Here is a 27,746-nt window from a genome sequence, read left to right as displayed (position 1 = left end):
GCAGCTCTTACTGTCTCTGACAGTGAATAAGATACGTTTGAAAGCACAACCATACATGCGGACAAAATTGCAAGATTCTTGAAACATAAACATTGGAACTCTGACATCTTCTACACATATCCATTGATTTGCACGTTAAATACTTCAGTCAAAGATGCAGATAGAGCTCCAATGATTGTTCTTAAGCACTAAATATTAAGCCATTCCAATGATTTAACCAACTTCATGGGAGGTATAGTAGCAATTGTGCTTAGCACTACTGCCTCAGCACCATGGGCCCATGCTTGATTCCACCTTCAGGTGACTGTCTGTGTGGAGACACTCTCCATGTGTCTGCATCGGTTTCGTTTGGGTGCTCCAGTTTCCTTCTGCAGTCCAAAGACGTGCGGGTTAGGTGGATTGGCCATGCGAAATTGCCCGTAGTGTCCACGGATATGCAGGTGTGAGGGATTAGCAACAGGAAATGCAGGGTTGAAGGGATAAGGTAGTGTGGTGGGTCAGGGTGGGATGCCCTTCACAGGGTTGGTGTGGACTTGACGGGCTGAATGGCCTGCTTCCACACTGTAGGGATTCTATGATTCATCCGCAGTGCAAGTCCCAATACCACTGGGCACATGACAGCAACATTTGAGCTAGGGTCCATCATCTGATTCCTATTTAATGGGCCTTGTTGAAAAGTATATGGACTTCAGGTGATAGAAGATTATGTTTGATTGTAATGGCTTCCCTGGTTCTTCAGTCTGTTGGCATTCATAGCGTGGGTTCACACACTAAGTTTAAAAACTTGCAAGAATCACCAGTGCAGCCTAAATACTGGCAGTACCTTCAGTTTTATTGACGCAGCATCTCTAATGCACCAAATGTCCGACGTTGTACAAAATAGATGTGGTTTAATAAAAGGATTAGGAGAAGCTATTGAACTCAAGATCAAGAAAACCTTTCAAGATGGGTGGAGGTACATAGTGAACTCCAGAGTTTATAATGTCATTAGAATTGAACAACGTGGAAAGTCAGCCATACAAGACTTTAGGACATGACCATTTGTTCGAAGAACAAGCAGGGTGCTTGCCACATATACTACATGATGCAAATATGAAAGTGATGTGTCTACATCTTGGATTGTTGGCTACTGTCTGGATCTGTGTCTGTACTGAAAGGTAAGGAAAGACAGAGGTGTTGTGAGCACATTAGCTCCGAATGACAGTGCAAAACACAAAAGGACAAACCTATGAGCATTGAATTAGGTCCAAATCATAAGGCCAGTGCTTTTCCCTATCTGAAAAATGACCTTGCAGCAACATTCTAATGAAAGTTGCCATTCAAAATTCAGCACTGAAGTGCAGAACTCGACTAGGATCAACGTGCTATGATAATATAGTTAGACTGGTACATGCAGGATGTCAATATCAATGTATGTGGGTGTCCTGACTTAGAGTCATGCAGCAAGGAAACTGATCCTTCGGTCCAACTCGTTCATGCCAAGTAGACTCCCCAAACTAAACAAGTCACATTAGCCCGCATTTGGCTCAATTCCCTCTAAACATTTCCTATTCATGTGCATGTCCAAATTTTAAGAATTTTGTAACTGTACCTGCCTCTACCACTTAATTCTATAAATGCACCACCCTCTGTGTGGAAAAGGTTGCCTCTCATGTTCCTTTTAACTCCTTCCCCTTTCACCTCAAACCTTTTCCCTCTAATTTTGAACATCCCTACCCTAGGGACAGGACATTTTCTATTTACTTTATCTACACAACTCATGATTTTATAAATCTTTACAAGGTCACTATAGCCTCCTGTGCTCCAGGGAAAACAGTCCCAACCTATACTGCCTCTCCCTGAAACTCAAACTCTCCCATCCCAGTAACAGCTTCCATCCACTGATTTCAACTATATACCTCAGTGCCTTGGAAAACCAGCCAACATAATTAAAGATCCCTCCTACCGTGGTTATAATCTCTACCAATGACTTCGTCAGGCAGAAGATACACACAAACCAACAAATTCAAGAAAAACTTCTTCCCCATTGTTAATGGACTTCTTGATGGAACCTTAAAACTTTAAATTTAAATTTACTGCACCACCTCTGCAGCCATAACACTGTATTCCTCAATCTATTCTAATACCTTAATGCACTTTATGTAGCATGATCTTCCTGTACCTAGAGCAAAACAAAAAGTTTCACAATACCTAGGTACATGCGACAATAATAAATCAAACCCTCTCCAATTTAATAATGTCCTTTTATAGGAGGGTAATCATAACTATACACAGTACCCCAAAAGAAACTTCATCAATGTCCTGCACAACCTCACCATGACATCTCAACTCTGTGTCCAAGATGGAGGTCCATAGAAGCAGGTGGTGAGCTGGTTTTACCAGGAACCACTCTGACTTTCATGATGGGAATTCTCAGCATTTCGTTTCTGTCTGACTAGTGGAACAATGGGAAACTTCCTAGAATGGATCCTCAATCAAGGGAGATACCTTCAGGTAGGTGGTCCCAGCTAAGTATTTCAAGACATTGTCTTCTACAGTCCTTGCAAGTTGATATGGTCATCGGCCACTTGGCGGGAGGGAGGAGGTGCTTCACAATCAGAATCTTCTCCTCGTAGTGGATGACAAGATCAATGTCTTATGAATGAGGGTGGGCACCTCATCACCCAGATTGGCTCTCTTCACCCTAGTGTAGAATATTTTCTCCAGGAACAAGATACAAGGAGGGAATTGAGTGATTCAAAAATAGCTGGCTAGCCTTTACTGTTGGTGCACATGGGGAAAGGTGGTGAGGAGTGCTGAGTGAGGAGGCACAGAAGTCATTCAGGTTTATCTGGGGTGTTGTAGTGAGTGTGAGTGAGAGAAGACGTTGCAAGCAATAGTGAGTGTAGTAGACTATGAGCCTTGGTGGGATGTGGGTACAGTAACAGAGAGAAGATGGTGAGGTGGAGGACTCTCTGACGTTCCTGGCTCAATTGTTGGGGATTCATCCAGAAGACCACACTGAGCCAGACGGCGGTCTAAGGCTAGACTGGCAGGTCTGTGGTATGGTCACATCTGTTGGACCTGAGGGTAAGAGGACAGTTCTCTTCTGCAGTAACCTGTCCACCAGGACCCCCAAGTCACTGTCTATAAATGGTATACCAATTTCCCATTGTCTTCCACATCTGGGGCAAATGTCTCAAACCATGCAGTGCAGCTCCAGTCTGCCAACTCTTTTCAACACCTTTTAAATATGGCTCTGGAGCCAGGCATCCTGGAACATCCCAACAGTGGTGAGTGCTTCCTCCTACGGTGCGTGGTAAAATCAGGCAGTTTTGTGATCATTTGGTAGCAACATGGTGAGTGAACTTGAAATGATAGCATAGTAAAACATGCAGGGCCTTGCAGAGGGAAGCCCTCCATAAATCTAAATTGAAAACTGCAATTTATTGAATTGAATCCAGGTTCATCAAATTGGCAATGTTCATGCGTTGGATCACTGATGGAGATTGCCAGGAGTGGAATGCAAATTGAAACTAGTGATATTTTGTTCTCAGCTGTCCAACTGAACATTCATTTATCTAAAAGGTCAAATGTGAAAACAAAGAAAGATGTTTGACTGTTTGCATGCATGGTCCAGTGATTGTCTCATTAATTTCATGGGACAAACCAGGAACAGGTTTACTGGAAAATGACAAGGAGAAAATTCAAAAACTGAATTCAATTGACCCAACTTATGGACTGTCAGTTTGAGCCTAAGCAAGGGGAACAGAGCGAAGGTGTCTGGTTGACAACTTGGAGAAAGTGAGTTATTTCCAGTATCTGGGGTCAGAAGTATGGAATTGGAAGTTAAGGAATGGATTAAGTTTGTAAAAGTTATTGAAAGAAATGCATCTGATAGAAAAGGCTCACTGAAACCGAATCTACAAGAGAGCTGTATCAGAGTCTGCACTTGTCACATAGTGTAACGATTTGAGGAACATTGAGAGAAACAGTGACTAGATGTTGTCAAGATGTGGATGTTGAGATTAATGTGTGGAGTAATGAGAATGGACAAATCCAGACACCAGAACAATCAGCAAAGATTTCGCAGGCACAGAAGAAGGAATTTGAGTGAGGATTGAAATGGGAAGGTCATCTACTGCAGCCAGAGATGAAATGAGCCGAGGCAAGTGTTAGAGACGAAACTACCAGCAAGGAGGAGAAAAGTAAGGCCCAAGACCAGATGTGCTGACGAGAGATTTTAATGTAGTGAACTGGAAGAGAAAAAGGTGACTGACAGGAAGAGATAAGAAGGTGATTAGGTGAGGTTGAGGTAATGGGTTTGATTGAATTGTAGAAAGCTAGTATGCAGGTACAGCAGGTCATAAGAAGGGCAAATGGAATTTTTGCATTTATCACTAAAGGAACGTAAAAATAGGGAAGTTTTGCTGCAACTGTACAAAGTATTGGTGAAACTACACTTAGAGTATTAAGTACATTTTTGATTCCCTTGAAGAAGGATGTATTGTATTGACGCAGTTCAGAGAAGGTGCACTGGAATAATTTCAGAGATGTGGGGCTTGTCTTCTGAGGAGAGACTAAGTCGTTTAAGCTAGCACTCACTAGAGTCTAGAAAAATGAGAGGAGATCTGATTGAGGTAAATATGACTAAGCAGACACAGAGTGGATGTTTCCCCTTGTCAGGCTATCTAGAACAAGGGGTCATAGTTTTAGGCTAAGAGTGGCAGTGGTCACCAGGAACAGTGAATGCATTTAGGAAGGAAATTTTAATGTATATCCTGTCTAGTCCTGTTAGAAATATAGAAGAGCTATATTGGAAACTTGAGACGTTGAGTGCAATTTGAATCAGAATTGGCAAAATTAATTTAGCGTCAAGAACTGAGTGAAATGATAGGCATTTGCCTTTTCTTTCTGAATCCCTTTTCTTTAGTCTCCTCTATATAATGTATCTTGCCTTCGCTGTGAGAACGTAGCCAGCCTCCAGTTAACAAATCTATAACTAAAACATCCACTTTTCTGTTCTCTCCATAGAGAATGACTTACTGGAAAATAAGGTTTCAAATAAGGTTTAAATTAGAACACATATGAGGACACAGTGCCACCCTTTATGTGCCTTGGAAAATGGTTGGGCATTATTGCCTATCCCGGCTTCTAGAGAGAGAGTAGGCAAATGGATGAGATTTGAGAGACCAATTGTCACGTATGATATTGTACCATTGTACCACAGAGCTGCATCTGTGAACCTAACTATATCACATCTGCACTTACAAAAAGAGGAGAAAACAGCAAAATTTACAATCCAACAACAATGAATTTCTCCATCACGCCACCCTCAAATAATCTTGCCAAATATCTTTTTCACAAAATTATGGGACAAACCTAATGCTGCCTAATTGTACAATTTCACATTAGAAGTAGTGGGACAAACAATTATTCTCATATACAGCTTGAGAAGGCAAAAAGCTGAGAAGCAAAAATATAGATTTTTTTTCAAAAAAATGCCTCAGAATGCTTAATATCAGACAATTATTTACATAATTACACTTCCTTGACCTTTCAGCAATGAATGATTCATCAATTGCAGATACCCAGTCAGTCAGCAGCCTTTATGATCAAAACACTGAACAATTTATTGGCAGTTATTGAGCCTGATGTTGTACCCAGGGCACCATGGCACAGTGCTGAAATGACCCACTGTGGCTTCAGAGACTTTGATGTCTTAAGCCTTTAAATCAATATCTGAATACATTTAATTGGCAAGTGTGCAATTGCACAATTTAAAACAGGCTCTAAAATTCATGGTAGTTTCTAATTACAGGGACTAGGACATAGTTGTTAAGTTCACCTCTCCATCTTCAGATCTTAATTTTATTTCTGCTGTGATGATGCAATGACAAGACACTATGATTGAAAACAACGTTTTGTTTCTTTTGATAGACATTTTCAATGAAAACATATTTTCCCAATCTTCCCACTTCAAATCTATTATATGTTGTTAATGCATTAGAGGACCTGACAGTTACTGATGCTCAAGTGAGCAGGAGATGTACAATTAGCGGTTATGACAATTCGGTCTCCTTGCAAGGGTGTATGTCATGTCTGGTTTTCCAATGTATTAATACTTAGGTTTGGATTAATAACTGGAGGACCGCAGTTCAGTCTCATCTCCTTCTACCTTATATTGCAAAGGACTACAACCCAACTAATCAGAAGATACAGTCAACGCCATCCTGTTCCTTTCAAATTTATTGCATCATCCACAATATACGCAATTCCTGCCAAGTGGGTGATAAGGAATATTCCAGCCCTCTACGGATGCTGCCCCAATACTGAAGTCTTTACGATTGTACAATTGAGATCCTGGGTGCTCGGTAAACTTGACCTTTATTCCTCCACCCTTCAAAGATGGAAACGTTGGCTGGGAAGCATTTCGCACCGAGTAGGCCTCTGTTCTTCAGGAGAAATCTCAGAAACATGCTTTCAACCAAATGCCCAATGTCACCTTCAAAAACCAACATAAGATTCAGATGATCTTGCACATATTTCATGCCTTCGCTTCCAACCTATTTTTCTACCCTTGCTGGCTAAAGGCAACGAGGTTGATCTGGATCTTTTATTCTCCCAATGCTGACTATGTACACTTCCTGCAAGGGTCGCTGAAAGGCAACCAGCAGGAGTTCTGGTCAATTTTTCCCCTCATCCCTGACCCACAGACACCAGCTACATTTGCGGTATATACATTAAAAGTAAAGTCACCATTGTTCCACTCTCTTGTTAAAGATAGACAATTGGTGGTGAATTTAACCTGACGGTCAAACATTTCAGGTGAGATTGTGAAGACAGGATCCTTCTGGTGACCTAAGCCAGTCTGTGAATTGAACGCATGCTGTTGGTATTACTGCAGTGCAAACCAACCATTCAGGCACATGACCTAATATACATGGGCTGAGACTAACTAACTGACCATAGACTAGGAACTCAAATACATGGTATCCCTAATTTATGGGATTAAACCAAAAGGATGTCTGTTAAAATTGAAAGGACATTGCTGGTTTAAAATATTTTGCGTTGTTGCTAAAAATGAAAGAATGAGTCCTAATATGTGAAAATTCGTTTAATACTTAGATTTTTTTCTAAATGAGAAAACAAAATGGCTGATTTTGCTTTAGTATGATTCACACTGCCCTTACCATCGGCTTTTATGTCAGCTCTATCTCTAATTTTACTTGCTTTTAAATGTGTCACATTGCTGCTGCTGAAGAAGAAATGAAAAACAAGTACTTTAAACAATTTGAAACTATCTACATATTACAAGTATAAAGTCAGTTTAATTCAATGATTGGTTCTCCTGCTGTATTTGCATCACCTCTCATTAACAAAATCTCTTAACTGAATTACAGTCCTTTGCCCCAGCTTTCTCTATTCATTCCATTGATGCCAATTTACCCTGCAGACAATTATAGAGACTTGACCATGTAGCAAAGTGTGTAAGCCGAGACAGTGAGCAATGATTGTTTGTTTAACCACATAGAGCATCAGAACAGGGCCAGCTCCCATTCTCACTCAACATCGTATCTACAGAGGTACAAGGGGTCACAATGTATTTATCAGCGTCCCAGGGACTCCCAGGGAATTTTCTCACAGACTAGGAGACTAAGCTTAAACCTTACTGACTTGCATGCTTCAGTTCCACAACAGATGATGTATTTGTCTCTCTCTCTCTCTCTCTCTCTCGCCCCTCCAAACAAAATATGCAGTCTTTTATAATCACCACTTGTTTTAATCACGAAGATATCACTGCCAGGATGCAAACATGTAAATTAGCAAAATCAGTTTTGCATTATTTCTCCAATTTGCAATTCCCTTGAGGGTTTTTAAACCCCTGAAGTCTCTGCCTTCCACCACGCTTTTCTTTTTAGAATGCTTATCTATATTCTACAATTAATACCCCTCCGATTGTGGCTGACAGCAAGTGCTGCCTTCATTCGGTGGGATTGCACCACTCCAAGATTTAGTTTCTACTTGTTCATCCCAAATGAAATATTCCAGTTTCATTGCAGAACTAATCTAGTGATGGGCTAAGTGTAGGTTAAGACGTCTCCCAATTAAGATACTGCACCAGCGACAGAGCACTGAGGACAGATAAAGTTGTTTTATGGTATGATCTGCAGGACTAAGAAGCTTCTTCTGCCATTCATCAAAAACTCTGTTATACTGATAAATAACGATCTGTTTATTTCATTATAGAGCATTATGGAAGACATTCTGAATGTGCAAATAGCAACCTATATTCCACTATTGCTGTTAGTTATCCAGCTGCCTGGAAATTGCATAATTAATATATTAATTAATGCAGTCTTTTATCGGCCTGCTTGTAAGCAATCGGTACTGTGCATAAGATTACAATATTTACCTTAAATAGAGAAGGGACAAACTAAATGTGGAATTATCTTGGTAACTAACTACAGATTAATTCCCAATATAAATATCAGGCATCAAGACCCTCTGCACCAAATGCTGCTGGTGTAGGTAAGGCATTCACAGCAGTAATGTGATGACACTGATTTATAATGAACAGTAAGGCAATATTGGGAGCAGTCAATTTTAGGATAGCTGGAACCCCCTCTATCTTCACATTTGTCATTTAAACCTTTCCATTAAATTACAGATTCCCGAGATACCAATTATTTAGTGCCGAACCCCAGTAACGTGTCAGTAAGATAGATCCTCTAGTGAAGGTAGTCTCGCCAGGATTAAGACAACACCTGAAGAAGATTGAAGAATCGTATGTCGAGTGGCAGACTTCACGCAGAAATCACACTGTTCATGGTGTTTCTTTCCCCTGTGAGCAGTTTGAGGGAGGGGTTAGCTGTGAAAATCGCATCTGCTCTTCTATAGCAGGAGCGTTCCGGTTTCCCTGCTGCCTGGCACAGCATCATCTGTCCCTCCCACCCAAACCTGCAAGGAAGGAACTGATGCGATAGATGGCAGTTTGAGCGGGATGCTGATTGCATCAACACTCACATAGATTATTTTTACACACACACACACCTTCGGCGAAAGACTCAAACGTCAATTAAAATGGCTCGACGCCACGGCTCCTCAATCCCTGAACTGGGTGAAGGGATGGGACCTCCCCTCCCACTGGCTCTGTCCGCTTGTACTCAGCCCCTCTCCGCTCTGACTGCATTTCTGCAGAGCTGGAGAGTTGGCGTTCTGGAGCCGGTCGGAGTAAACAGTGACGGATCGATTCCAGTGATTAATGCTCAGGCGTGAGAAATCAAGGTCTATCCTTTTGGTTTTGAGTAATATTCACAATCCGAAAGCCATAATGGGTTTTTTTTAAATAAAATCATGAACAATACTGACTCAGTCTTTTAGCAGCTCCATGTCTCTGTCATGGTATTACAGTACCATCTGACAGAATAACCCACAGAGTTCCCCCATCTAAAAACTGCCGGATTCAGCTTCACTGATTCTCAATAAACAGCCCGTTACCTCTCCGAAATACAGGGGCCAAAGCCTGTTCCCACATTAACGGGCTGTTTGGAAATGTAACTAGCTGTTAAACTGCCGCTCTGCACCCAGCTGGTGGGGGCTGGGTCCAGCAAACTCCTGATCTTGTACCACCCCCCCCCTCTCTCTCTCTCTCTCTCTCTCTCTCGCCATTACTGCCTGTGAGCCAGACTCACAAGGTGAGCTGGTTGAGAGAAGGCCAACACCAGACAGCCATCCTGGGCGTTCCTCTAAGCTCCCTCTCTTTTCCTCCCTACCCACCTCTTTCAGCTGTTCCAGCTCATGTTTGACTGTCTCGTAGGCGCTTTCCAGCTCGTCGTACTGCTGCTTCAGCGACTGTTTCTCCTCCAGAACCACCAGCCCATATTCTGCAGCTTGGATTTTCTCGTGGGTCGTCTCCGTTAGCTCCTTGGCCAACCTCTCGATCTCAGCTTTGTAATGTTCCATGCTCTGCATCTGCAGCAACTCGCCTTCAGCAGCCATGGCCGTGGCTCGTGTGTGTTCCCAGGGTCCGGTGAAGTGCCAGGCTGAGTGTGTACCTGCAGAGAGCAGCCTGCTCACACACGCTCAGAATGGGAATGAGGAGGAGCCGCTGCTTCACCGCCGCTGCGTTGGCAGCATTGCACCTCCTGTCTCGCCGCTTCTGGTCAGCAGAGATGCACCTTTGGTGATCAGAAGCGAGCCGCCATCTCCAGTCTAACCGAGCCCTGAACCTCCTCTGCCACATGACGTCAAGGGCAACAGAAGCATCCCAGTCTGAAAAAAAATCCTCCGAAACACACAGCAGAGGTCAACGTAGCACACACACAAAACATCAGAGTTTAATCTTTCTGGCCAACCGCGTTATTGACGAGGCTCCAACTCAAACTACCAGAATAGACTCAAGGAACTAAACTGAGTTTCCCAGTCGGAATTATCTCCATAACCAACAAGGTCTAGTGACTGGGGATAATCCCATTACTGATGGAGCTGGGGTTTCCTCTCCTGGGATAATCCAATCACTCAGATCCTGCTCTATTATCCTGGATAGAGCTACAGCTCTAATAACCTGGGACAAATCCAAAGGCCTGGACTTCACCGACAGTCTCGATCCCGCATGTACTAGGGAGTTTAATGTCTCGGGGAAACCTCCGGACATGAACGTATATTCAGTATCCGAGCATTAATGCAGCTATGGTAATAATGAAAAATTGTCTTAACAGAAGACAAATCTGTCTAATTAAATTAATCTCCCAGAACATAGTAACCTCATTAAACCCATCCATCCCAAGTGAATGCTGCTGCTGTTCAGTATCTCGGGATAGACGGAATTAACCTAGAAAACGAACCCAGTATTCGAGGATCTAAATCTCACTTTATAGAACTGGAAACTAAAGCAATCCAATTTCTTAAAGCACAACATCCCAGAAAAAAAGGTTAATACACCCAGTAATTCCAGGGAAAATGTTTTACTGCTAGTGGAAGATCCCTACTACATCCAGTGCTGGATCATAATTTGATCCAGTGTTCAATCCTAATTACAACCAACACTACATCCCAATTACACTAAACACTAGATCTCAATTATATCTAACATTAGATCTGAACTACATTTAGTACCAGACCATATTTACACCCAGAATTAAATCTAATTACAGCTAATGTTGGATACCATTTAAATCCAGTGTTATTTTCCACTTAGAGTGAGCAACAAATCCCAGTTACAACCAGTGTTAGATCCCAATAACTTCAAGGAATGGATCCCAGTTACACGTAGCACTATAATTTGTTGTTTATCTCAAGAGGGTTGGAATATAAAAGCAGCGATGTGCTTCTGAGGCTTTATAAGGCTCTAGTTAGGCCCCATTTAGAATACTGTGTCCAATTTTGGGCCCCACACCTCAAGAAGGACATACTAGCCCTGGAGCGTGTCCAGCGGAGATTCACACGGATGATCCCTGGAATGGTAGGTTTAACGTATGATGAATGGCTAAGGATTCTGGGATTGTATTCATTAGAGTTTAGAAGGTTGAGGGGAGATCTAATAGAAACTTACAAGATAACATATGGTTTAGAAGGGGTGGATGCTAAGAAGTTGTTTCCGTTAGGCGGGGAGACTAGGACCCGTGGGCACAGCCTTAAAATTAGAGAGGGTAAATTTAAAACTGAAATGAGATGACATTTCTTCAGCCAGAGAGTGGTGGGCTTGTGGAATTCATTGCCGCAGAGTGCAGTGGAGGCCGGAATGTTGGATGCCTTCAAGGCAGAGATTGACAAATTCTTGATCTCAAAAGGAATCAAGGGCTACGGGGAGCGTGCAGGGAAGTGATGTTGAAATGCCCATCAGCCATGATTTAAATGGCAGTGTGGACTTGATAGGCCGAATGGCCTTACTTCCACTCCTATGTCTTATGGTCTTATGGTCTTATAACCCAAATTCAGTCAGCATTAGTTCCCAATTACACCTAACGATAGATACCAATTCCACACAACATTAGATTCCAATTAAACCCAGCATTGAATCTCTAGCGGCCTCAATGCTAGATCCCAATTATAAGAAGCATCAGATCCCAATTATACATTGTGTTAGATCCCACTATGCTAATTACCACGTCCCAACTATGTCCAGTATTAAATCCCCATGCTAGATTTCAATTACATCCAGCACTAGATTCCAAATAACACAATGTCAAACCTCAATTGTGCCCAGTGCTAGAGTCTAGTTGCATCCACTGTTAGAGGCTTTTCCTTCTAAAAATATATACTAAAATTTGTAATTTTATTAACATGTAACAAATGTGATTGTCTACACAATGAAGCATTTGTCAGTTAGGAAGAATATAGTCCATTGTACTCCAAGATGCCTTACTTCATTTACAATGCAGATCAACTCTACATTTACCTAATCTGCACATCTTTGGACTGTGGGAGAAAACTAGAGCACCTGTAGGAAACCCACTCAGACACAGAAAGAATGTACAAATTCCACACAGACTGAGGCTGGAAAGAAACTTAGGTTCCTGATGCTGTGAGGCAGCAAGGCTAACCACTGAACCATCATGGGATGTTTTGGGGGCTAATCAATGTGTGAGAGAAGGGTATGATCAGATCTGTGTCACAAATACTGAGATCACCCATATAACTGATGATAAGATTCTGACCTATAATCAAGGGGAAGCATTGTCCCTACATTTCAGTTTCTCCTTGGTTTTAGTTGTGCTCTTCCCTGTTTCTTGGTGCACACTCTGGAGTCCTGGAACTGTATACTGAGTGCCTTCAGATAATCTGACCTGATAAAGGGAACAAAAGATCAGTTGGCCCAATTCCCAAGGAACATTGTCTCAATTTTCCAGCAATTTACTCTGGTTTTAACTGGTTGTAGATGCTCATCTATGTTCAGATCAACGGTTGACCCAAACAATCATCCAGCTTTATTATCTTGGTGATGTTGTTGATGGGCAGGAAAGCCTTGACCTGAATGTCTCTGCCACTTGGGATACTCAACCTTCTTATGCCCATATCCTTGTTAATAGACTCTGCAAAAAAGAACACACCATCAAGAACAGAGGAGAGAGGGCAGCCTTGGCTAATTTCAAATTTGATCAGAAAGTTATCTGATTCTTACCTGTATTAAACCTCACTACTGGTGAAGTACTGAAATAGAATAGTTGAATCCAATTACAAATTTTCTTCCCAAAACCTATTTGTAATACTTTATGAAAAGTCTTCTCCTGGCCCAAGTGATTGAATGATAAATCCACCAACATGCTGAACAGAGGCAATAGTCTTCCCTCAATAGTGTAAGGTTAGCAGAGATCTTCCTGCCAGGTATAAAACAGATCTGATCCATTTGGCTTACTAAACTTCAGAATACACTTGACTCAATTGGATAGAAATTTGTAATCTATTCTCAGAAGTGAAATGGGTGCCAATTTCAGTTCTCTCTTCTTTGCTACAACCCCATACCCCCAGCTTGTAGATGGACACAATAATACCTTACTTTATGAATTCTGACATTCTGCCAGCCTGGAGCATACTCCCATACTTCTAGCAGGTCTGTGTTGAAGTGGTCCTGCAGGGCCCAATCGAGCTGATTCATTAAACCATTTTATCCAGGAATTTCAAGAATACACAACCTTTGTCTTGCTCTTCAAAATTTAATAAATGATCCAGAATCCGTTTCTTGCTTTCACTGAAAAACTCTGTGATTTAGGACAGGATTGATTGGAAGGGCATGATGCCTGGGTATTAGAGCTCTTTACAGTGTGCATTACATCATATTATACCTAGTTCTAGAGCTTGTTGCACCTTGTTAGAGCCCTTTACAGTGTTAGAGCCCTTTACACATAACTTTAGGGCCCATTACACATAATGATGGATCCATTACACACAGTTTTAGATTCTTTTACACCTCATGTTAGAGCTACTTTATTTGTCATGTTAGAGCTCATGTTATATCCATTAGAATTAATTTCAGCCAGTGAAAGGAAGAAAATACACCATAATGTTTAAAAATTGCTGGTCAAAATATTAGATGATCACACTTTATGTATTTGTATAATAACCTATGAAGGCTAACACAGGGATGTCTCAATTCTTATAAATAGACAGCACCTCCACTAAAACTCTCTGACAGTAGAATCTCATATAAGACATTTGAGATTAATCATCTACTGATATCACCTACAATAATTTGAAGGGTTGTGGGTGTTTTGAATTTTTCAAACCCATATATTTCATCATGATTGAGATGAAAGTAAAATAATAAAAGTAGAATCATGTAACTGAGCAAGAATAGACCAAGGAGACATATTTGATTTCAATTTATTTGATGTGTTTATGTTAGACACATTCCCAGCAGTACAGTAGTAAGAACAATTCAACAATTAAGGAATAATACCTTACCTTCAGGGGTTAATTTATGTGGAATGACTATACAAATTAGGGATGTGTGCTCCAAAATTTAGAAGGCTAAAGAGTGATCTGACTGAAGTGTTCAAGATATTTACACGAAAAGACAGGCTAGATAAGCATAAACTATTTCCACTGGTTGGGGATTCTAGAACTAGAAAGCATCGTCTGCCTGAGAATTATGTTCAATATCTTGATCAGAAACATACTTAATAATCAATCCAATTTTATGGATGTTAACCAGAAATTCCAATCTGCAAATTTAAAAACAAATTATGACAACTGGATCAAGGTAAAAATAATATCCTTTCAGTAATCTCCACCCAAAATATAATCCCTATTCAATTTGCTATCTCACTCTCCATTGGTTCAAGGGGATATTTGTTAGGCTTGTGTGATACTTGTGTTTGGCTTGGCTGCAGGTAGCTTAAGAATATATGTTCTGCACCGTGTATTCTACTTACAAATTAACAATAGCAAATTCCCCTGAACTGACACCACCTGACCACCCACACAAAATCAGCGCATTTATTTGGTTTCCTTTTCTGTGCCAATCTCAGTTAGAGCAGGGGATGAAGCTACTATTGGATTCAGCACACCTGAATCAGTGTAGTCAAAAATGAACAAGAGTGTCTATTCCAGATTGCTATCTAGTGACGTCCTGAAATGCATATTTCTAAGCAGCTGCTAGGAATTGAGATCAGCATAATACAGGGCTGCCTGTGATCTGGATAGGGGGTTGACTTTCACAATCAAATGTGTGATGTAGCAGAGAGGTTCTATGGAATATAGATCAGGTCCTAGTATGAGTCAATGCATTTAGTGAAACTCAGCAAGGAATTAAATAAAATATGACAGCAACTTAGGGCTGTGTGAAATGCGTTATACTCTCAACACTGTAAATCAATTTAGTTACTGAATCAATTTTAAAAATATGGTCTGTAATTTGTTTGATCACCACACGAACTCCAATCACAATGCTTGAGAATCTCCAAATTAAGTGACTAAAGAATTCTTCTAAATAGATTTCCATACCCCAGACATGACTTGCATTCCCTCTTTGTTAGGTGTGAAGTGCATACCCTCTTCATAAGGGCAATGCTTAAGCAACCTACTGTCAGATAATGGAACATAGGTTGGCAAGAGCAAAGACTTAGAGACCCCATGTGTACACAAGTGGTACTACTGATCGACTGAAACCAACATTACACAGCTCGCCAACACATGGCACTGTTAAGCTTTTTGCTGCTCATCACATTATCACCGTTTGCCCAAAGAAGTCATTAGTTTTAAAGCTATCTAACTAAGTGGAAAACATGTGGCTCTATCCTTAATGAGATGCTAATCCCTTTATGACAATAGCTTGCATTTATATAGTGTTTTTAAAGTAGCAAAAAATCCCAATTTTTTTCATTGCAGCTCTGTCAACAAGTCAGCTTGCTGGTTAATTGTGAACAGAATTTTAAGGTGCATTAAACATACTGGCATGTCTAAATCACTACTGTGGATATCATTTCTAATATTTTATCATAAAGTATATTCTTTTGGAGCTAACAAAACTTAAAACCCATCCCTTTTACCTCCCATACATGCAAAAAAATCACAAATTGGTCATGAAACAACTGAAAAATAAGGTTTGAAGCCCTTACTATGTAGAAAGCATATAATCCTTCTAGTAGTCTTTCCAGAAGCATTATCTGAATCACCACAGAATGGACAAGTACTAGATCCCATCAAGCAATGGCTACATCAAATGCTTGAACATTATTGGTGGTCTTACTACTGCTCAATTGCTACATAAAGTCATAGAATCATAGAGATATACAACACTGAAACAGACCATTCGGTTCAACTTGTCCATGCTGATCAAATATCCTAAATTAATCTGGTCCCATTTGCCAGCATTTGGTCCATATCCCATTCAACTCTTCCTATTCACTTGCCCATCCAGATGCCTTTTAAATGTCATAATTGTAACAGCCTGCACCACTTCCTCTGGCAGCTTATTCCAAATACTCACTATCATCTGCACTTGTCCTTTATGCTCCTTTTAAATCTTCCTCTTCTCACCTTAAACCTATGCTCTCCAGTTTTGGACTCCCCCAGCCCAGGGAAAAGACCTTGTCTACTTACCCTATCCATGCCCCTTACGATTTTGTAAACCTCCACAATGTCACCCCTCAGCCTCCGATGCCTCAGGGAAAATAGCCCCAGACTATTCAGCCTCTACCTATAGCTCAAACCCCCCTCAAACCTGGCAACATCTTTGTTAATGGGCAGCATGGTGGCTCAGTGATTAGCACTGCAGCCTCACAGCACCAGGGACCTGGCAACTGTCTGTGTGGAGTTTGCATGTTCTCCCCGTGTCTGCATGGGTTTCCTCTGGGCGCTCCAGTTTCCTCCCACAGCCCAAAGATGTGCAGGCTAGGTGGATTGGCCATGCTAAATGTAGTGTTCAGAGGTGTGTGGGCTATTGGGGGAATGGGTCTAGGTGGGATGCTCCAAGGGGCAGTGTGGGCTTGTTGGGCCAAAGGGCCTGTTTCTACACTGTAGGGAATCTAATCTAATATGAAGCCTTTTCTGAAGCCTTTCAAACTTCACAATATCCTTCCTGCAGCAGGGAGAACAGAATTGCATGCAATATTCCAAAAGTGGCCTAACCAATGTCCTGTATAGCTCCTACATGACCTCCCAACTCCTATACTCAATGCACTGACCAATAAAAGCGACTCCACTTTCAAGGGACCATGAATCAAGGTCTCTTTGTTCAGCAATATGCCTCAGGGCCTTACCATTACGTGTATAAGTCCTGCCCTGATCCAAAATGCAGCACCTCACATTTACCTAAATTAAACTCCATCTGCCATTCCTTGGCCAGTGGCCCATCTGATCAAGATTGCATTGTACTCTGTGGTAACCTTCTTCACTGTCCACTACACCTCCAATTTTAGTGTCTTCTACAAACTTACTAACCACATCTCCTAAGTTCACATCCAAATTATTAATATAAATGACAAAAAGCAGTGGACTCAGCACCAATCCTTGTGACACATTGCTAGTCACAGCCTTCCAGTCTGAAAAACAGCCCTCCACCAGAACTCTCTACCTTCTACCTTCAAGTCAGTTCTGCATCCAAATTATTTCTCCCCAATTCCATGTGAACTCACAGATAGTAGGAACTGTAGATGCTGGAGATTCTGAGATAACAAGGTGTAGAGCTGGATGAACACAGCAGGTCAAGCACATCAGAAGAGCAGGAAAGCTGACATTTTGGACCAAGACCCTGCTTCTGAAACATCAGCTCTCCTGCTCTTCTGATGCTGCTTGGCCTGCTGTGTTCATACAGCTCTACACCCTGTTAATATGTGATCTCACCTTGCCAACCAGTCCACTATGAGGAAACTTGTCAAACATTTTACAGAAGTCCCTATAGGTCCTGCGCTCTGCCCTCATCTTTGTTACTTCTTCAAAAAATTCAATCAAGTTAATGAGGCACGGTTTCCCACACACAGCCACATTGACGATCTCTAATCATTCTGTGCCTTTCCAAACACATGTAAATCCTCTCCCTCAGGATTCCCTCCAACAAATTGCCCACCACTGACATCAGACTCATCAGTCTACAGTTCCCTGGCGTTTCCTTACCACCTTTCTTAAATAGTGGCACCACATTAGCCAACCTCCAGTCTTCCTGCACCACCTCATGGCAATCGATGATACAAATACCTCAGCAAGGGGCCCAGCAATCACTTCCCTCACTTTCCACAGTGCTCTAGGATATACCTGATCAGGTCCCGGGGATTTATCCACTTTTCTGCATTTTAAGACATTCAGCACCTCCTCCTCTGTAATAAGAACATTCTTTTAAGATATCACAATGTATTTCCCCATGTTATCTATCTTCCAAATGCTTCTCCAGAATAAACACTGATGAAATACTCATTTTGTATCTCCCCCATCTCCTACTATTCCACACATAGGAGGCCTTCTTATCTTTAAGGGGCCTATCCTTTCCCTAGTAACTCTTTTGTCCTCAATATATTTGTAGAGTCCCTTTTATCATTAATTTGTTGATAAGTGAGTATATGTGGGTCTACCATTCTACAGCAGCTCCCAAATAAAGCCTTAGAGATAACAACAACTGCATCTGCTGGAGTCAGAGTCAATACAGTGTGGAGCTGGAGGAACACCGCAGGTCACACAGCATCAGAGGAGCCGGAGTGTTGACGTTTCCGGTCAGGACCCTTCACCAGGACTTATATAAAACCTTATAAATTCCAAAAGCCCTTACAAAGGATAATTATCTGTTCTCTACAAGCACATAACACAATGATGCTGCTCTCAAAGAAGATTACCATTCACAAAGTACGATTGTGACATTTGGCTTGTCATTTCAGAACATAAAAAGCTGAAATTTTCAATAAATCATTTGTCTTGAGTCATCACTAAGAGGCACAAGAGATAATTTTATTAGAAATCAGCAATACAGTCTAACAACCCTACCTCGAGTAATAGACATACTGCCACTGAGTAGTGGCGTAGAATTTGATACAGCTTTCCATTGGGTCTATCCCGTGATTAATGATAGAAGATACACCATCATAAAGATCCAAATTATTCTTTGGTAACAAGACAGTGATAGCGTTAGCAATAACATGATAGCAGGAAGTAAATCTACATATGGTTGGCCATAATTACAAGGATGTTAGGGACCAGGTACAGATACATCTGTTCAGTCTGAAAGCTAGATTGGAATTCCTTTTCTGCTCCCTCAGAACTGTCTGTGACATCAGTTGAATAAGCAGAGCCAAAGTAACATGCACATTAACCCGTTCAAAACCAATTGGATAAGCATCTTGCCCATAGTTGACTGAGTAAACAATCATGTATAAAAACTACATTAAACCACTAGCCCACCTCCCTCCAAGTTCATGCAACTTGGTGTGCACATTTCACACTTGCCTCAAAATGTATTTTCTTCTGATTTGTTTCTTTATTCTTTCATGGGACATGGACATTACTGGCAACACCAACATTCGCTGTCTGTCCCTGACTATTATTGAACTAAGTGGCTTGCTAGGCCATTCTAGAGGACTGTTGAAAATTAATGACACTGCTGTGGGTCTGGACTCATATGGCAGATTTCCTTCCCTCAAAGATATTGATCAACGAAGGGAAAGATCTTTACAACAATCAATGATGGTCACATAGTAACCATTACCAAAACTAGCTTTATAAATGTAATTTAAATACCAACAGTAAAGTGTTGGGATTTGAACCTATGTTGCCAAAACATTTACCTAGGTTACAAACCCATTCCTGGCCCAGTAACATCAGCATTATACTTCCATTTTCCTTTGGGAAAATTGTAGGTCTCTTGTTTGAGGAGTGTTGACCTTATTCCTGATCTGTGGATTATTTCTCCACTGATTGGAACTTTTTTCCTCTTATATCATTCATGGAAGATGTTGTTCTTTGTAGATATTAATTTTGATCTGTTATTTTATACTATGACATATTCCCTCTAGATTCCCAAATGTTAATGTTTATAAAACACCATTTTTTTAACCATTCACTCTGCTCTCAGTTCTGGCTTTTTTTTGCAAACTTTGCTGAGCTTTAGCTTCTGATTTAGCTTTGGTGATGACAGGAATATTTTCCAAGTCTGACAAAACTGCAATGATTTCTTCAACTTCTTTTGAGATTTCTGGCCAACCCAGTTAAACACTAGTTGTACACCAGCTAATGACCAGTCCCCAATCTATTCTTTACAAATATAACTTCCTGAAAGGAGGCTGGAATAAGTTATTCTTCATCAAATGCTCATAAGCCATCCATGATTGAGATGTGATGTCAGTGCTCAAGATATGTGTTCTTGGACAACTTTGTGAATTTTAAATCTGGCCATCCTTTAAAACAATATTGGTGAATGGTAGCACCGTCTTGGTTACTCTTTTGTTCATTGTCAAAATTGATTAAGTCTCTTTTAGTTTGGAAATTATTGCTCCTGTTCAGCCACACCCAATATTATTATTCTTAACAGACTTTTTCTTCTTTTTGCTGTGAGTCTACCAACTGAGTTACCAACTGTCTGTCTCTGGACCACTAGTAGTCCGGGAGGTAGTCAAATTCCTAACTTTCCTAATGAAGGTTAGGTTGTGACATGTGTATCAGCTCAAAAATGAAGATTTCTGACTGTGAACTGTGTAAACATTTTCAGTAGTGCAGCATTCCTTTGGTTTTAGTGCAACTTGTACTGCTTCTATGATCTTGACAGTTATGTCACTGATCCCATGTAGTCTCGTTTCTGTAGATTGTGCCATCTGTTTCTTCAGCACGGTAACTGGTCTGAAAGGATAGTGACCCGAGCACCGCTATCAATCTTAAATGCAATAGAATGTATATCGACATAAACATGTCCTGTGAATTCCAGGTCATGAGATCACTAAACTCCCCGATAAATTTCTTGGTTATCCATTCTAAAGCTATACCACATCGAGGTCCTTCTGTGTGTAACTTTCTCCTTTACTGATATTTGGCAGCTGGGTTCTGCTTCTGCGTTTAGCATTTTATTTTGAGGCAATGCCTATCTCAAGCACTATTTCCTCAATTAAGTCCAACTTTTAGTACTGTATGATTTTTCCGACTCCTTCTCAGCGTGCTGATGACTCTTCATACTGCAAAATCATTTCAATATTACTTGAAATATGGTATTCTTTAAGTTTGCATTCTTGTGTTCATTATTGTTGTTTAAATTGAATTATTGTAGTTTTCTGCACAGTAATACTTTTAGTTTTCAGTCTTTTAAACTATTTCTGTAATGCCTCATTGAATTCTTGAATAAAGATTTAAATTGGAGTACTAGCTATTCTATAGCATTTTAGTGCTTTCTAGCTTTTTAAGTTTTTTTAAATAATAGTGTCTCATACCACTTGCTGGATGAAAATTAATATTACTTCTAAAAGCGTGTGCATGTGTTGTGTCTGTTCGATGTTACGGCCATGATTTTTCTCCTGGTTATAAATAGTAAAATTGCTCTACTCTTCACAAGAAAACTTTATATTTGGGAGCTTCATTATTTTTGCTATTTAATTACATTTTATCTGAAGTTGGACATAACTGCATGCTAAAGCAATATTTAAATTTTGTGCATGACCAAATGAAAAGGTTAAAAAGGATAAACTACTTCACTTCTCTTCACCTGGTCATATCAATGTTCAAACATTCTCAGTAACAATCAGTTCAACATCTAAGTCACTCTTGTCTAATATCCACTTATACTTTCATTTATTGTACTCAATTCAGTGAATTATAGTTTTATTTATCATTTTACAAGATGGGAAGGCAATTGGTGAGAATGACACAGAAACTGCAGAGGAACATAGGCAGTTTAAGTAATTGAGCCAAAACCTGCCAGATAGAATATAATGTGGGGAAATGTGAGGTCACGCATTTTAGCAGAGAGAAGAAAGGAACTGAGTACAATTTAAATAGAGAAAGACTGCAGAAAGCTGCAGAACTGAGGAATTTGGGAGAAGACATGCATGAATCACCAAAAAGCTAATACATGAGTTCAGCAGGTTAGAGGAAAGGGCAAATGGATGGCCGGCTTTTATTTCAAAGGGAGTGGCATATAAAAGTAGGGAGGTTTTGCTAAAACCATATAAGGCACCCGTTAGAACAAAGTTTGAATACTGTGAATAGTTTTGGGCCCTTTATCTGAGGAAAGGTATACAGGTATTAGAGGCAGTCCAGAGAAGACTAAACTGTTTGGAGGAACTGTCTTATGAAAAACAGTTGAATAGATTGGGTCTGCACCTGCTGAGATTTGGATGAATGGGAGTTGGCTTTCTTGAAACATACAAGGTTCTTAAAGGAGTTAACATTGGATGTGAAAAGGTTATGTCCCCTTGTGGGAGAGTTGGGAACCAATGGGACCTGAGGGTCTCACATCAAACCAGCATAGTGACCATTTAAGAGAAACGAAGTAAAAGGCAGCAGAGTCCCACTGAACATTAGGCTACTCCCTCTCAGAGGAGAAAAATGACAAGTGCTGAGTTTAATCAGAGGGTTGCCTTACCTCAGATGAGAAAAAGATTGAGAAAGTGGGGCCATTGAAAGATGGCCAAAACCATTTTTAATTCAGAACAATCACCAGCTAGCACGACATTTTTACTTGAAAGAAATTTGTTGGTAAAAGACAAGCACAGGTCTTAAATCAAAATCTTTGACAGATCCCAAATAGATTTGCTTTGCAGAAGATGGATTCAGGGATGATTACCCTGTTTTCTATTCCAGGTCACATTCCCTCAATGGAAGCAATATAAGCCTGGAGGTGGCAATGTCTTTTGAGCTGGTTTGTATGCCTTAGCTTATAGGATTTAAGCTAAATCCTGTGCAAAATGAGAACAGATCATAAGAAAACTGTCAAAATCAGAATAGAGAACAGTATGTCACAGGTGATTTCAATAGCTTAAATATACAAGCCCACCATAGAGTCTTGAGATGCAGTGTGGTCTCGAGGTGTAGTAATCACATCCTTTCTCTCGTTACACATCTCACGAATGTGTATCATAACATATCTGAACATGGTGATTAAAATAACTTCATGCCAGAAATTGTAAAATCAACTTGTGACACATTTCTAGCCTTGTTGTTATTATCTCAATTTCCCTAACTTTGTGAACAGTGAATACACAACATGCAAAAACAAAAGGGTGGTAAGAAATGCTGACTCTAGAGACAGCAATAACACAGTGTGGAGCTGGGAGAAGAGCAGGAGGGTTGGCATTTGGGGTTGGGACCCTTCTGTTATATATGCAAAAAAAAGGGGTCATTTTCAGGTTCATAAGCTTTGGAAGAGCAGAGGATTCAGCACTGGGGACTCAAAATTTTCAACTGTTTTTCAATGGCTTGGATGCAAGGAACAAAGTTACGGTTTGTCAACTTGCTAATGACACAACGATGGTTAGGAAAATAAGTTATGAAGAGGATAATAAAGGATCTAAAAGTAGAGGGATGAGGGAGTTAAGGTGGCTGATGCAATACTTCCCTTCAGCACCTGAGCTAGAGCATAAAAGAACAGATCTGTCATGTTAACGTAATATGAAAGAGTAGTGTGGTTATATATTGAGTGAGTGCAGTTTGGTTACCACCATACAGGAAGGATGTAATTGCAGCAGAGGAAACATACAGATTTATTAAGATGTTGCCAGGGCTGAAAAATTGCAGCTATGAGGAAAGATTGGATGGACTGAGATTCGTTTCCCCTGCCTAGAGAAGGCGGAGGAGAAATTTGATTGAGATGGATAAGGTTGGCATGTGCCTATGAAAGGTCAATTGCCTAGGGAGCCCAGATTTAACACGATTAAGAGAAGGATTAGAGGATAGAGGAGAAGAAATATTTTCATCTACATGGTTGACAGGGTGTGGAATTCACTGCCTGAAGGTATAGTTGAGGAAGAATTCTCAACTCATTAATTCACCCGAAATCCCATAACTTCAAAGGGTACAACCCACGTACTGACAACAGGAATAGGCTGAGTTCATTTTTCAGTTGGCATAGACACAACGGGCAAAGTGGGTTCGTTCTGTGTCATAAAGTTTTCTACATTTTTAAAAAATATCTGTAAAGGAAGAAAGGAGAGGGAAATAGAGAGAGGAAGGGAAAATGTCAGTTACGTCAATTGTTCCTTCAGACAGCCAGGATGGATAGGATGGGCTCAATGATCAGTGCCATCATAATCCTGTGGGTTTATTACAAAACAAGTTACGACACCAAGCCAGAAAAGGAGATATTGGTCAAAGATGCAAGTTTCATCATGTCTCGAAGAAAAGGAGCATTGAAAAATATGGGAAGGGAATCCTAGGCCTGGGGTTTGGGAACTGAATGTACAGCCACTGGTGGCAGAGTGGTTGTGGAAACACAAGATACCAGGATTGGAGGAATGCAAATATTTTGAAGGGTTGTTGGGGCTGAAGAAAAATTCCAAGATAGGGAAAATCAAGGGTACAGAACAATTTGAAAGCAACCATTAGAATTTTAAAATCAAAATGTAGCATTTCTTGGCTGGGAGCCTATGCAGGTCAGCAATGTTGGTGCTTAGCTTTTCAATATTTTTGGCTATAGTGCTGTATGCATGATTTATGTATAGGTAACACCTTAGGCAATAATGCAACTAGTTGGTACATACGCAACCCTCAAAAGAAGTAGAGGTTGCTTTAAGAAAAATGTAAATTTGGCTACTTCAGGAATATTGTCACGATGGTGGATGGAAGGTTAGGAGATGAATTTATTTTACAAGTGTGGGCCATTTGAATCCAGCAGTGTGTCTTAGTACTACCATCTGCAGTGCTGTTATTTTTTTAGGAGGCCCATTAACATCCAGTAGAGACTCAGCTCAGTGAGAGTGCAATTCAATCCAAGAAAAATTCTTTACTAAAAGAATATTTTTATGCAACAGTGGTTCAATCATGTTGCCCATGGGTCTTTTTGCCAAGCATTAAATTACGATTTTGTTACTCATGACTCTTTCAGCCAGTGAAAGCAATTTACCTTCATTCTTCTACTGAAATTTTTCATGACTTTCAACCACTTTAAAACGGACCTCAGACAGGAGAAATCTTCTTAGAGGAAACAAGGTGATAATTTTCATCCAGTGAAAGTAACTCTTGTTAATAATCCTACATTCACTTGGCAAAAAGCACTGCTCTCCCCTGGTTTACAGTTAGATATGCTATTGTTTCCTTAGCTGAAACAAAAATCTGTGTTCAAGGAATCATCAGGCAGAACAACCCTTCTGTCAGAAACGTCAAATTCTGCTGTATGTGTGCTTTCTTCACAGCATCAGTTAAAGCAGTTTTGGAGACCACAACAATTACTTTTCTACTCACTACTTAGATTCCAGTAACCACATATAACACCCCAACCATAAAAACAAGCAGTAAGTCCTCAAGATCTTGCTTTTTCAAAATATTGAACCAAAATTATGTGCAAAACAATGAAATGGGCTAATCTCAAATAAAACTAGTCATCATGCTGGGGGCATCTTCAGTATATATCAACAACTTGCAATCACAAGTTTCCTTTTACATAAAAGAAAGTCTCAGGACAGGTGAGAGGAATATTACTAACATAAATTTTGGTAGGATTACCAACCAACAGCTTGGTCAAAGAGAAGTTTTAGGAAAGAATTTCAAGGAGGTAGTGAGCTTGAAGTGCTGGAAAGACTTAAGGAGAGAACTCCAGAGCAGCAGCTGAAGGCAGCATGCCAAATGGTGCGCCACTGGAGATACACAAGATGTATCTTATAATCATTGACATAAAACTTTATCAATACAGCCACAAGCATTTTAAACAAAGCTATTATTCGGCACCTGTAGTGACTATTCATCAGCGAGAAATAGATGGGGCAGTGTGGTCTGTTTTTGATGTGGGAATTTGTCCTGCATCAGTTAGTTATTTTCAACTGATTTCATGGTATTTCACTTATAATATAGCTTTAGGTTATTGGTGCCGAATGTCCTAGCCCTTTGTTGAGTGGCCATCTTTTTTGGCATTAAATTAGCTTTCCAGGGGTTCTGACCGAGCTCTCTTCAATGGTGTGTGTACCGGCAAGGCTGGCAAGGTATACAAGCAATTCACAGCTAAGTGGATTCTATCTGCACCTAATATTGATGCCTACACACTTTCTAGCATGCTACTGAACACTACATCAGGAGGAGTGGAAGTTCTATTTGATAATTTCCTTTCTAATTAAAAAAAGTCCACGTCCTTCCCATATACTAAGAAAAAAACTCTAGTAAGCCTTCCTCTATTTATAGAGTAGACAGCAATCATAAGACCCATGCCTTCTACCTCATTTCCCCAGTGCCTGCCAAGTTTATTCTTGCACTTTTGCTTCATTTCTTATTTCAGTTGCTTAACTAACATGGATGGTCGTCTTTTGTGCAAAATTATAAAACTTGATCCTTTAAGAGTATAGCAAGTGGTAGGAGGAAGCGTTAGCTCATTGTGCACAGATTAGCCAAATGCATCATTAAGAAAACACTAGAAGTGCTCAGCACGTCAGGCAGCATCTGTGAAAACACAAACTGTTAATGTTTTGTGACAGGTTTTAAACAGAATTGGAAACTTATTAGCAGTGCCCAGGTTTTAAATTAAATGGAAAGTCAGGAAGAGTGGGTAGGAAAGGCAAAGAACAAAGAGATTTGTTTATGCTTCTTAAATGCAAATAAATTATCAAAATGCCATCAACTCCATTCTAATGAACCATAAATAGTTGTGGGTGGAGAAGGAAGCATTTTCTATAATAACCTTTTGAGAATACATCACTATCTAATTGGGATACAGAATGTACTTGACTTGAAGTCAAGAGGAACAACATTGGTTCAAAACATGTCAATGTTTAAAGACTAGGAATCAACTGTTTAGACGGCAGAGTTGTTCAATAATATTGTCAGTATCTGAGAAACAAATAGCAAACACACTTCCTATTCTCTCCTGATAGTTGTCCCACATCTTTTCTTCCATTTTTACAATTACTGGCAAATACTCATGAATGTTTACCACCTGCTGTTCTTGGTCTGATCACCTTCCAATTTGCAACCCAGTCTCCAAATCCCATTTCGATAGCATATCAATCAGTTCTTATTTCTTCTTCCTCCTGCTCCCAAGAAATCCCTCTAAGAGAGCATTACAGTCTATTTTTTTAAAAATTGAAAAAAAATCACTGCCTGAGAGTCAAAAACAGAATTAAAAATACACAAGCTGTTTTATTCTTAAAAGCCAGCTAAGGACATGCAACATATGCAGATACAGCTGTCCCACAGGGAAGTGGTTTCAGTTCCCTTAATATGAATTTTTTAAAAATGCAGGTAATCATGACGTGAGCATTACTGGCAAGGCCCAACACCCTCAAAAAATCGATGGTGAGCCATTTTCTGAAATCACTGTAGTCCATGCTGTGCACATAACATGGTTACAAGCTATTCATGGTATTCAAAAGGGACTGCTAGTATTTTGCCTCAAAGTGAAGGAACAGAAAAGCAGTTCCAAGTCAGAATGGTGTGTGAAGCTTTGGGAGCAACTTGCAGATGCTGAAGGATGCTGTAGGTATCAGTGGGGAAAGCCAGGCTTCCTATGTAATTATTATTGGCCTCCACGCAACAATCAACTGTTTTAACCAGAACAAATTAAGGTTGTCATGATGCTCCTAGAGGCAAACTTACCAAAACATCCAAAGTTACTAGTATGAATTATTTAATGAATATATCAGCAGGAAAACAGAAACTGTGGAAGGTTATCCCTGCAAGAAACTCATGTCTTTTGTTTTGGGGCGTGGGGGGATGAAATTGGA

The 27,746-nt window shown here is 40.3% G+C and overlaps 1 protein-coding gene across 4 annotated transcripts in view; it reads right to left on the bottom strand.

Annotated features, from left to right (window-relative positions):
* LOC125460931 (protein bicaudal D homolog 1-like) overlaps positions 1-10,197 on the bottom strand; it is a 249,135-nt gene extending 238,938 nt beyond the window's left edge. For 3 of the 4 annotated variants that reach the window (XM_059652369.1, XM_059652370.1, XM_059652372.1), the window contains exon 1: positions 9,760-10,197. In XM_059652369.1, the coding sequence (XP_059508352.1) occupies positions 9,760-9,981 (222 nt within the window). In that variant the 5' untranslated portion in view covers positions 9,982-10,197. Of the gene's footprint in view, positions 1-6,231; positions 6,485-9,759 lie in introns of those variants that run through there. The other variant, XM_059652371.1, reaches the window with a different exon arrangement.
* Positions 10,198-27,746: the final 17,549 nt, after the last annotated feature.

This window comes from Stegostoma tigrinum, chromosome 18, assembly GCF_030684315.1.
Source record: "Stegostoma tigrinum isolate sSteTig4 chromosome 18, sSteTig4.hap1, whole genome shotgun sequence".
In the NCBI taxonomy this organism is placed as follows: Eukaryota; Metazoa; Chordata; class Chondrichthyes; order Orectolobiformes; family Stegostomatidae; genus Stegostoma; species Stegostoma tigrinum.
Note: the sequence above shows the minus strand (reverse complement) of the source record. Positions and strands in the feature narration are given on the sequence as shown.